The 12,424-nt window shown below is 40.4% G+C and overlaps 1 protein-coding gene across 6 annotated transcripts in view; it reads right to left on the bottom strand.

Moving 5' to 3' along the window:
- The window catches only part of CUX1 (cut like homeobox 1), a 280,556-nt gene that overhangs the window by 69,560 nt on the left and 198,572 nt on the right, over positions 1-12,424 (bottom strand). For 2 of the 6 annotated variants that reach the window (XM_067309895.1, XM_067309896.1), the window contains exons 13-18: positions 9,551-9,599; positions 8,491-8,587; positions 6,712-7,383; positions 5,654-5,719; positions 4,209-4,310; positions 1,113-1,936 (exon numbers count right to left, since the gene is read on the bottom strand). In XM_067309895.1, coding sequence (XP_067165996.1) covers positions 1,113-1,936; positions 4,209-4,310; positions 5,654-5,719; positions 6,712-7,383; positions 8,491-8,587; positions 9,551-9,599 — 1,810 coding nt within the window. The remainder of the gene's footprint in view (positions 1-1,112; positions 1,937-4,208; positions 4,311-5,653; positions 5,720-6,711; positions 7,384-8,490; positions 8,588-9,550; positions 9,600-12,424) is intronic. The other 4 variants (XM_067309898.1, XM_067309900.1, XM_067309897.1 and 1 more) reach the window with 3 other exon arrangements.

Here is a 12,424-nt window from a genome sequence, read left to right as displayed (position 1 = left end):
AAAACAGGAGATGATTGTCATGTATTTTGTTCTCAAACAAAAATAATTGGGACTTTTGAGACTAGTCCTATATTTGGTTGATTTTTTTTGGTATGAATTAGAATGTGTGTGTTCACCTGTAGCAGTGGCTGCTCCACGTAAGTAAATACATAAGAATACAGCCAACCAAAGCTAAGCTGGAATTTGAGACAGGCAGAACGTAATTACTTGCCTGGAATTCAGCACAGGTACAGGGGTTAAAATTCATACTTAATGAAAGCTGTCATGGGATCTTTAATGACCCCAAGAGGTCAGGCTTTTCATTTTACATCTTATTGAAAAGATATTAGTGCAATGCTAGCTCCTATTATGCTATTATATTGATTTAATTCTTTATCAGAAGGAGAAACACCAGATGTCCACCACCTCCCCAGCCTGGAAGGTGTTCGCTGGTGCTCTTCCATCTAACCATGACCCCCCCGAGCTCCCGCATGTTCAATGCTCAGAGCCCAGAATGCAGCAACTTCAGAAAGACTTATGGTAAGTGGCATATCTGTAATCAAATACTGCTTAAAAACGTCTGAAAGCACATTAAGATCCTGAACAACAGGCAGAAGCAATGACTGTGAATTCTTGACTTAAGACTAAGGAGAGGGTAGGGGATTTTTTTGTGTGTTCGTTTTAATACCCTTGTGCATATTTCCAAATATTAAAAAAAGGAAAAATGCTCTCGTGTCCATAATCTTCACTTATAACAAATTTAAGACTCTCCAGTCATGACAATGGTATTACTCAAATATTCCATGAATTCAGTACATTAAGCATGAAATATCGAGTCTTGATAATATTTGCTCCAACTTTCAAAGTTCCTAAGCTCAGGGGTCTCACTTCTCATTACAAGCGACTGAAGCCAATCTTTGTAATAAAATCCATGCAATTCATGAAACACTAAGACTTGGCCCTGTGAGCTTATTTTGAAAATACTTAACATACTAAGCAAAAACATTTTTTAAGACTTATGTGGCATATCCCCTTCCATATGCATGGTTGTGTTAAACTTAGTTTCTTATCGCCGTAAGGAGCCTACCGCACATTCAAAATACTGGTGTAACAAGAGAGAACCAGTGCTTTACCTTTTCCCCAAAGATCCTTTGGCAGATGCCATTCTTTGCTAGCTTTTCTTTGACCTGACGAGTTAGTTCTATCGTATCCACCTCCTGGTACATATAAATCTCGTACTGCTCAGGTGTCAGTGGAGGAACCGAAGGTTTGGATGGCTTTGACAAAGACACAATAGGGGACGAAGGGAGGGGGCTATTTTGTGGTGTCTCGCTGCGACTTGCCCCAGTCATGCTCAACTCAGAACTCTGGGAGTACGGAGATTCAGCGTTTGGCCACTCTTTCCAATACTCTGAAGAAGATGGTCCTTGAAGCTGGCTACGATCTGGCCTAGTCTGATTGCTGACCTTTTCTTTTCCAACACTGGCTTCCTCAACTTTTGTGTCTTCGGGAAGAGCTGTGTTTCTTCTCTCATGCTGAACAGTATTCCACCAATGGTCCTTCCAAACACCACCACGTCCCAACTCATTTTTAACATGCCTCAACATACCCTGGGCAGAATCACTTATTCCATGAAGCTCTAAACCAGGTGCCTCCTGAGGCTCCTTTTTGAGCCCAGAGAGGTTCTGCAATGCAGAGATACTGGAATCAGTGACAGATGAATGTTTCTTCAGGGACATGGCCAAAGGAGAAAAGCTGGAAACCGAAGACATTGCAGGTGTAGGTAGTTTGGGGGACAGGATAGAAATGTCAGCTTGAGATAAAGGTGGTGTTTTTAAGGCAGGTTCAAGGGCAGCCTGCTGTGCCTCCATTTCGCGTCGGGCTTGTTGCAGAATGGATCGAATAGCATCATCAGAATTGCCACTGCTAGATGCAGAAGGCGGCTGAGCCGGCTCAGCTATGAAAAACAACCAAAAGACTAAATGCAACACAGGAATATGCTTTATATTCAACAAGTGATACTGTAAATATTTCCCCATAAGAAAAGGGGCTGTAATACATTTCTGAATGAGACGGAGGGGTTTTCACTAACCAAGGATTCTTGCTTTTCAAGTATGGTAAGATTTCCAAAGTTATGCACTGGGAAATTTTTACAGTGGCCAAAGGGTTGGACATTCGCACATGCACACTCAACTGCAGAAGTCTATTACTACTTGCACATTTTTCACCGTGGTAATAATTTTCAAATAAATGCCTTTGAAAATCAAGTTCTTCCTCCCACACCCCCAAGAGCTCAATAGCTTTTTATGGTTCTGTTTACAAAGTTATTTAACCTTTCACTTCTCCCCATCTCCACAAATGAATCATAACATGCACTCAAAACTAAATACAGCTACATCCACCTGGAGAGACAATCAGTACCCTTTGACAATACAAATACAGTGAATCCTTTTAACTCCCAAAATATAATACATAAATTACAACAAATGAAGAACTTTAGTAAAAGACTTCGTTATTTAATTTGACAAACTAAAGCTGCTCCTGCTTCCTGTTTTCTCGTTCCATGATCCTCATCACTGAATTAAACAGCTTGAGAAAAATCAGGTTGACGCCTGGCTGCCTCTCTCGGCCCTATCAAGAGAAAGTCCCAGAATGGAGCCACAGGCCCTTCCAGAAGAGGTAACACCTAACTCAAGTATTTCATGGGTGACTTCGGTTTGTGGGGCTGTTTCCCAACAGTTAGCGGGTGAGCAAAAACTGGGACATGGGGGCAGAATTCTCTCTGCAGGGTCAGAAGATTTTGGCAGCACGGCTTCTGTTTCAACTTATGTTCGTCTCCACCGAAGTCTCCAGTGCTTGAAAACCAATTCCTCTGAGAGCTACTCAATGAGGAATGGGAAAAGTGAAGCACTGGATAACAGCGTGAGACCCACAGACCGCAAGAAGCGGCCTCACAGTGAAATAAGGTTTCAAATACTCTGTGTGTTATTTTAGTAATATTATGCCTCATCTGAATACATTTCCAAATTTGGCCCCCCACTTTCCTTCCTGTTACAAAATATAAAAATAGATGAAAAATTAAAAATTTTGGGGAAAAAAAAAGTCAGTGGGACCATCTCTTCTGCTTTATCTACTGGTCTCATGGCAGGGGTGAGGCTGAATTAATATTTGAAAAAAAAAGGCTGAGATCTCAGATGACACATGCCACTGAACAACTTGCTTGCATTTTCCTGCACAAAGCCCATATCTTTCTGTACGTAATCATTACTTGTATAAAGTCATACTATTTATTTAAATCATACATTGACTAGCCTTTTACAGTTTGCCGTGAGAGTACCTTGGTTTTCATTTCAAAGACAACTACCCCAAACTGTAAATCAGCATTTACTTTAAAAAAACAAAACAAAAGTAATGCAAAGGACTTTCTACTTCAGCATCAGCTCCTTAGCAGCACTGGAAACTGTTTTAAAGTTGTGAGGGCTACGGAGTAGGCTGAAATGTTAGCTACCTGACAGCATAAAACAGGAAACTAAACTTATCTCAGGCCAAGCTGTCAAACTTCTATGATGTTCTTCAGAAGGGAAATGCTTTTTGAATTTGCCTGCCTGTTCACAGAAAAAGAACTATTTCCTTGCATTCCATAACCAAAAATACAGTCATGTAGAAGTCAGGACGGAGTTTGACTCCATTATAATTTCAGCACATGATGTACACAGTGAGATGGTAATATATGACCGATAACTGCTAGGTCGGTCATGACCTTCAGACAGCCATGAAGGAGACGAGTCTGTTCAGCTCCCTCTCCCATGCCGCTGTCCCTGGGGCCGGAATTAGCCCGGAGAGAAGGGAAAGCAGGAGCTGCTCCCTCTGCACGGAGGCACTGGTGGAAGAAGGGATCGGCAGATGCATGCTCCGGCATGGCTGCCAGCAGCCGGGCAAAGACGGAAGAGCTCTCCGCTTCGGAAAGGGCGTTCGGAAACCTCAGCTTCCCTCTCGTCAGGCGCGAGGCGAGACTGAGGGGAGCAAGGAGCAAAGCCTCCATTGCAAACCGAAGCACATCAGCCTGACTCGGGCTGCGTTACGGGCAGAAACAACTCCACTGAAAAAAAACCCTCTTCAAACCTACACTCAAGGTTTTAAGAATATAATTAACTGACCAGAAAGCTCATGATAATTGTTTTAATTAAATTCTGAAATAAAAGGAACAGGAGGCAAAAATGAGGCTGTACCTGTTTTCTGTACTTGCAGCTCCCTTTTGGCTTGTTCTAGAATGGATTTGATGGCTTCATCAGAGCCCGTCTCTGTGGTTCGGATCCTTGTCGTTATATTACCTGAGGAGGAAAACGAAACTAATGACACCGGGAAAACTTTCATTTGTTTTTTTCTTTCTTTTCTTTTAATGCAAAGACAACACACACTGATATACTGCCAGCACCGCCTGGCAACAGTTTGCATAGTACCTTTACCGACGTTTGCTAACTCCAAGAACAAACTTCACATAATAAAGGAAAAATATCCTCTTTACACAAAAGCCTGTTCACTAGCTGCGCTAGAATGATGAAAACACTGACATTATCAGTAGAAGAACTACGTGGTCATATATTCATTATCCAGTAAAACACATATAGGTCTATTTTTTTCCTTTTCCTTTGTTTTGAGGAGGAGAGGAAACAGAAGGGTTAAGAATTGGAGGGGAAAAGAAGAAAGCTAAGATCAGGAATCATCCTTCAAAATTGCATTAGCTTCTAGCCAAACTAGGTTGCGTACATATTCAGCCCAAAACAGATTAAAAAAATAACTAGGCATAGGAAATTAAAAATAATTTTTACTTTTCTAGAGGTTAATTCATTTAAGCGCTGATACTATTTGAAGTGCTCTCCAGCTAATAGCTATTTTTCTTAGTTTTTACCATTAAGGGAAAAAAAAGGAGGGAAAAATCTTGTGATTTTGAAACCTATTGCACTTAAATGCACCATTCATTATGTAATTATCATTTGTAAGTGATCTAGATGACTTCTGACTGGAATCAAGATAACTGCAGATTTTTTTGGGGTACTTGTTTTTTCTTCTCGTCTTGCTAAAAGAAAAATTCTTCAACTAATCTATAATGAAGAAAAACGTTCAAACTTCCTGTTCAATGATACTTTACTGATCTAACGTTCCCTTATCATTTGTTCAGACTGTTTCATATACCATACTGAAGCAAGTCTCACGCTAATTTAACAGCATCTTAAAGTGTATTTGTCAACATAAGCCCCATGAGGAAAAAGACGGATAATGTATAGCAGAAGCAGTATGCTATTTATGTTGGAATTACACAGAATTGAGTAATTTCTTGCTCTAGAATCACAAAAACAGCAAAGATAGCATTTCAGGAGATTTGCTGGTAGAGATTTTAGAAAGCCACTTCTACCACTTCTCTCTTTTTATCTGTGTACATACTGAGGTTGGGAGTGGAAAAAGTATCCAAACAGGGTTAAGTTAGTACAGCGGCAGTGGAATTAGAAAAAGCAAAGTGTTCTTCTAACCCATGGTTTGTTTTATACTTACTGTCTGTTTTTCTATCAGATTCCAGGCCAGAATCAAACTGCACAGTTTTAAGGAAACACACAGCTAAAGCACACTCCACTCCCTAGATATCGACTGCAAAGAAAAACACCTGCCTGTGACGTACCTTCAGACCCATTTCTTCGTTTCGGTACTTCCTGAAATAGTCTGTTCAGGTTCTGGCCTGGATTCTCTGTTGAAAAACAAGTTTGGTAAGAACAAAACAATCAGGGGATGGTTGCTCTGACATCATGGGCTGTGCGACATGAGAAGACAGCAGCGTGTCCCTAAACGCGAGCGCTGGAGCTCGCCTCAAAGCCTCGAGTCTTTGTCTGAGCGCTGGAGGAGCTGGCTACTTTGGAAGAAGCAAGGCCGGCTGATTTGTTAATAAAGATTACAGCTACGTTCAGAAAGGAGATTAGACAGATATAAATAAATGCCTAGAGATACCAAAAATGAAGAGGTTAAAGATGGGCAGATAATCCCCTCAAGTGCAATCATCAAAAGGAAGAGCAGATTATAAATCTAACAGCGTTCGCTTTCAATTAAACAAAATCTAGGAAAATCCTGCCTGTCCTTTCCAATATTTCTCGACTGTAAACAACTTACTTTTCGGTTTCTCTAAATGTAAATCTCAGTCGTTGTTTAAGATGAATCACAATGAAATGCATATGTTATTTCTTAAAATCATTGACTTAAATATGCAAAGCTGCTTTAAATTAGGATTTTTTCTTAATTAGTCATCTCATGCATCACCTATGCTATTTTGTCAAAACACTTTGGAAAAATTGCACAAGTCAAAACAAAAGTCTGTTCTCAGTAAACAATCCCAAATAAAAAATTTCAACTAATTAGGAGGGCTGATACTGCTAGTGGCTACTGACCCTTTTCACTCAGTATTTCGCTCTGACACACAGCTCTTTTGAAGAAAGAGATTCAGTATCCCTGTTGCTTGCCCTGCCTCACAAATACAAGCGGCTAAAGAAAGCATAAGCAAACAAACCTATGAGCCTGCACCAGTCCTGAAAATTAGACCTAGGAAACTGTACTTTCTGCACCTTACGTCTGATTGAGGTGAAAACAACAGCAAGGCATAAATGGCCTCGTATGCAGAAACCCGCACTGTTTTTCACGTTTGTAACTAATAGGCAAAACGGGCAATCCCCTTAGTCAACAAGCGCTTACCTCTTTGTCTACCCTGGATGCTGCGAAGAGCCAAGATGTTCTGCTCGTCCGAGAGGAACTGCTTCATCTTATGAAATGGCTCCTTGCCTCTCACAGTCAGTTTATTCCATGGCTTTGGCCGGGCTAGGATCTCACTCACAGACCCTTGCGACAGTCCCAACACATAATGTCCAAATATCCGCTGTCCAATATTGTGCTTGATCAACTGCTCTTTCACCTGACGTGCAATTTCGGCCGTGTCTATCTCCTCGCCTTCAGAGATGCTCCCAGCACTTTCTGACTGGCTGGGAGACGGGGCCATGCCATTTACATCCGGACTTTGTTGTAATGGACTTTGGGAAGATATGGAGTTTGTGCTGTAAGGACCTGTTGAAAAAATCATGCTTGTGCTTCCTGCTTCCTGCATTGCCTTGGAGTAGAAGGACTGCATTAGCTGTCGCTGGAGGAGAGAGTTTAGTGCAAATTTTCCTGTGGAGGCCAGGGGTAAGCTGGGGCTTGCCAGGGATGAGCTGAAAAAGTCTTGACTTAAACCCGTTGGTGAGAACTGGTGTGTACCATTAGTATTGGAAGCCTGCTCCCCCGCGTTGCGGAGCAACTGAGAAGGAGGGGAGGCCGGCAAGGTTGCAGGACGCTGACTCTCAGGCTGGTCTTTCCCTTTTCTCCTGGCTGACCCTACAAGGAAGGTCAAACATAATGCATTATGGGGGATTAAAGAGGGAAAAACCAAGATAAAAAATGCAAAGTTTGCCCCGCAAAGGGAAAAAAGTGCAGATTTACACGGGCCAATGAGGTGGCGGTGGGACTTTTGTTTTGTTTTTTTGTTTTGTTTTTGTTTTGTTTTTGGTTTGTTTTGTTTCGTTTTTTAATAATTGAAATTTTAATAAGCCAAACAAGGCCCCCAAAACAAACAACATGCATTTCATGTTTGCACCTTTCTTGTATGTTGCAGCCTGGAGAATCCCCCTTACAAACATTAAAACTAGAACAATTACATGAAGTGCAGTCATACATTTAATATAAATTCAGTTACAGACAGCAAGTCTCTTTGATGTCTCTCATTCAAGACATTACTCATTGGACCTGACTGAACCCAAATGCAGCAAACATTTACATTTTGGAACAAACCAATTTGATTAAAGAAATCACCATTAGGTGGATGCACCAAGATCACTCAGTTTAAAGTCATAAACACTTCTGAATTCAGTAATCCCAGTGCCAGTGGCAACTTTTAACTTTCTTCCAGCTGCAAAAACCATAAGCATTAAAGTAACTGGAAATTCCATGACTTGCCATTTAAAAAATGTGCACACAAAATGTAAAAAGCCCACATTAGGAAAACTAAACGGCAAACACACTTCGCTAAAAAGAAAGTATTTTGTTTTTCCAAAACTGACCTGCTGGTAGTATATCTAAGTATATCAGACAGGAAGATTATTGTGTTCTACATGCAAACATTTTGCATAACATTGCGTGTGGGGGAAGAGACTTCTGGTGCCACGGATGAATTTGTTCCCAAAACAGAAGACAATCTCAAACGCTACCACTTGGTACATCTTGTAATGCCTCTCTTTTCTAACCTTTCAAGAGTCTCTGAGGTCTCCAAGTTTTATTTTTACTATCCAGTCTATAAAACAGCAGAAATCAAACCTTATTCAGTGTTCTTGTCGCCTCTTAGTTTTTCTGCCATGCATTAGCTCAGACTCTCATCTCTCATTCAACCCTCCCTCCCTCTACGAGATATCAAACAAACTGTAATAGCGGAAAATCGTGTCAACCTACCACTCAGGTCACTATTAGTGATACGCAGCGTGGCGTTCTCAGACTGCAATGAGCGGTTCTTCTCCAGCAGCAGCACCTCCAGGGGCTTAGATGCATCCTAAAGAAAATCAAAGTGGGAGGTTTGTTTCCAAAAGCATTAAGAGACTCACTCAGTCACTAAAAAGGATTTCAGAAGAGGGGAAAAAAGTGCTCATCTTTGCTACGAATGTGGTGGGGGAATTCATCATACATATATTTGGAGGACTCACTCAATGTTCCTCCATGAGCTATAGCACAGATATACTGTTTAATTTTCATTGTAAATCATTCATCAATTTTGCATTATTTTGAGATGTGTAATGGAACATTTTCTTAATCCTACTTATTTTAAAATGGTACTGGCATACTTTCAAGTTAAAAGCTGCAGACTTCTTTTAATCTGATTAAAACAGGAGTTAAGATTATATTATTTCTTCTAAGTCAGCAGACCAAAGTTAAGCATTTCCTTGAAATGCTGTGTTTCAGTGTAAGCAGTTTGTTCAGTTCACATTTCAGAAGCAGGAATTTAATTCACAATCTTCAATCTTAAATGAGATTAACTTGCTGGAATATCAGAGATTTTTACTCCTCAGTACTCAGAGGTTTGTTTGTTTTCTTTTGTGAACATTATATTCAAGGCTAACAAAGATTTAAAAATGCTAAAATCCTTGCTCAGTGTCCTATCAGTTCAGGAAACATGCACACTTCAGCACAGCTCTATACCAACGCTAGTATCTTTAAAAGACTCAACTTCACAACATTATGGTTATCCACTCAAACACCAGCTGAAACGTCGTTCTTTGTCCTTGACCACTTAAAAGAAATGAACAGGCAAAAAATGTTCAGTTCAGCTTTTCACACAGGAAAATCAGGAAGACAATGATCCACCCATATATCTCAATATCTTATGGACATGTAGGAGCTCACGGTTTACAGATCGGCAGGAAATTGTCCATGCTTACACAAATGAATCGTAGCACAAAAATTCTGTTATTTAACTGAACTGCTGAAATAATTAAGAAAACAAAAGTAGATTCAGTACCTGCGCACCAGAGCTTTCAGATGGTGCAAACTCCATGGATTTCAATATACTGTGGAAGGTAGAAAAACAATTATTTTCTATTTCTTCTTTTCATAATAACTCTACTAATGAGCATTAACAGTATAATTTCCTACTCTCCGGCAACACTATAAGCGATACCTTAACAACTTTCCTTGCAGTAATGCAATCTGATAATGAATATAGAACAACTATTCAAACTCATTATTGGATAAGAAAATTTTCTCAAGCGTCATCTAAATCATTCCATATGCAATCCCACCAGGCCAGTTTAAAGCGTAAATTTAAAGGTTAATAAGGATATAACATTTTAAGCTGTCAGAGACGATATAAATTTATCTGTGAAGCTTGAAGGGAATAAAAAGTTGTAGCAAAGCAACAAAACAGGGGAATCACCATCACAGTTACAGTACTTTATATAATATACACCAGCTCACATATCAAGGAAAATATGCACAAATAATCTTCCCGACCAAGACACTACAGGCTAAAAGGCAGTTTTTCATTTTAATAACCTTCTAGCTCTACAGCAAAGGGAAGACACAATGGCACAGTATTTCTTGAGAAATATGACAGATCCAAATATTTATAAATACATTTAGAGAAGAATCTGATAGTCTCATTGTCAATATTTTATTTAAATAGTGAGTGGTCAAAGGACATCGTCCTTCAAAGTCTTCAAGTTAGTCTTGTATTCTCTGGTAAATGAGAATCTTACAGGAATCCAACCTTATTACTTTGCTTTATCTTACTATTTTTTTTAAAATAGGCCTGCTGCAGGCAGGATGTTAAATTCCTAAGACTGAAGCAATAAATGATTTCAGCTTCTCACTGTATAATGAAGACATTCATTTTTGTTGAAGAAAAATACATAAACAGACACAGTGTTTTAGAGCATTTTTCATATGTAAAGCACCAGGCACTTTGTGAGGCAGGGGAGAATAAGTTTAATTACGTAACAAACGTGGAAACTGAGTCATAAAAAGCAGAAGGCCAGTATTAACATGTATAAAATAGTTTGGGATGCTACTAGGAGTCAATCAGGAACCCAGCACTCATTAGCTGCCTCAGACCGCCTGGCGTCCAGCACCTCTATAAATCTGTCTGTGCATCAATCCGGAATTAGATGTACCATCAGCTGATACTCTGGAAATCACTCGTCTCAGTGACTCATTCAAGATCACAAAGTCACAGCAAATCCAAGAGAGAAAAAAAACAAGTCATCCTGAGGCAGAACCTCATCTGTTTTGCATCTGTGCATTACCCATTGCATACAGTGTTAATTCTGACAGGCATTCTTAGAAATATAATAATTAATAAACCCCACAAAATTCAGGGCATCAGTTTCATAATATAACCATTGGACGACTCTTCTCGCCAGCAGAAATCCCTGCAGAGGTAGCCTCCACATAATATGCAAGCACATAAAGTACCACTGCTGAGACTCCTCCGCTTTATGCAGGCACAACAGTTCACCTACATGCAGAAGTGCCTCTTTTCTGCCATTAATGGCAAAACTGTCAAGCAGAGCGATTACTTACTAAGGGGTTTAGTTGTTAAAGACAGTGACATTACATTGACATCACAGGCATGTTTACCCAGGTTGCTAACCATTCCTGGGAGTAAGTGTTGCTTGGGACACCTACTGAGAGGCAGAGTTTTGTCCACCAGGACTCGAAAGTGTAGGGGAAGACAAATACACAGAGACCCATATAGGAAAAAACCCCAGGCACATAACAACTTAATTTTCACCCTCCCGTGGACTCTGCAGAACATGGACTTCTGAAAGGTTAGCAAAAAGTGAGGTACCTCCTCATGATGGTCAAATGAGGAGACCCATCTCAATTAAAGAAAGAACAGCCTGTAACAGCAATTTAGCATGTGGCAAACTTTCCATGGCAAATCGCAGGCGTTTTTATTTTATCATTGTAGTTGGGATCAGTAGTACACTTCCATAGCAAATCTCCCAGTAGCCCCCACTTACCACACTTGGGTTTGCCATGCAGAGCAGTCTTGGAGCATACGAACTGGGTTCCCCTCTGGACGAAAACTAAACCGACAGAAGTTGCGGACTCTCAGAGGAGTGCGCATGCTGAGCTCTGACCACTCACATGCAGCCTACAGAACCACACTAAAACTAGTCTGAACTACAAACTAATCTTGAACATATTGGGTGTGAATATTGGGTTTTCAGCACCAACGGTTTGGCTTTAAAGATCTGTTCCTATTGTGCCCTACTACTTGCACGGGCTCTTCTACCAAATCTGTTCAGTTCCCACGGCTCACTGTCACCTGGGACCAAATGAGATCTTGAAACTTGCAGCAGTTGCTGTTTTCAGTGAGCTTGGAGCAGGCTGAACCCAAATTCAAACCTCTGCTGCAAACTTTGTGACCTTTACCTATTTAAAGTGGAGACATTCTTTGCTACCTGAAATAGCCTTCTAGCAATTTCACAGGTAATTTCCTATAGTCTTAAAACCCCAAATATATTAAAAAACAGGTTAATGGCATCTTGAATTGCCCTTGGAAGACCATTCAGTACAACAGGTTTGTTTTTCAAATCATGTGAAACTTAAACAACATGAAGTCCAGAATGACTCTCTAAATGAGGGAGTAAGATATTTCCCCTTTGGATTCCAGGAGAATCTTTGCCCATGAGATCTCGGCTAAATCTGCTGCTTATCAAGATCAGTTACCTGCTTTTTAGAAGAATGATCCTGTGACTCAAACCTGCACATCTGAGATGACTTGGAAGACCTTGTTCTAAAGCAAAATGTGCATTGAACAGTTCAAGATTCTCTTCCCACAACACCAGCTGCAAAGGCAGGAGGGTCTGCACTGCCATGTTCCTCAAGA

This window comes from Apteryx mantelli, chromosome 22, assembly GCF_036417845.1.
Source record: "Apteryx mantelli isolate bAptMan1 chromosome 22, bAptMan1.hap1, whole genome shotgun sequence".
Lineage (NCBI taxonomy): Eukaryota > Metazoa > Chordata > Aves > Apterygiformes > Apterygidae > Apteryx > Apteryx mantelli.
Note: the sequence above shows the minus strand (reverse complement) of the source record. Positions and strands in the feature narration are given on the sequence as shown.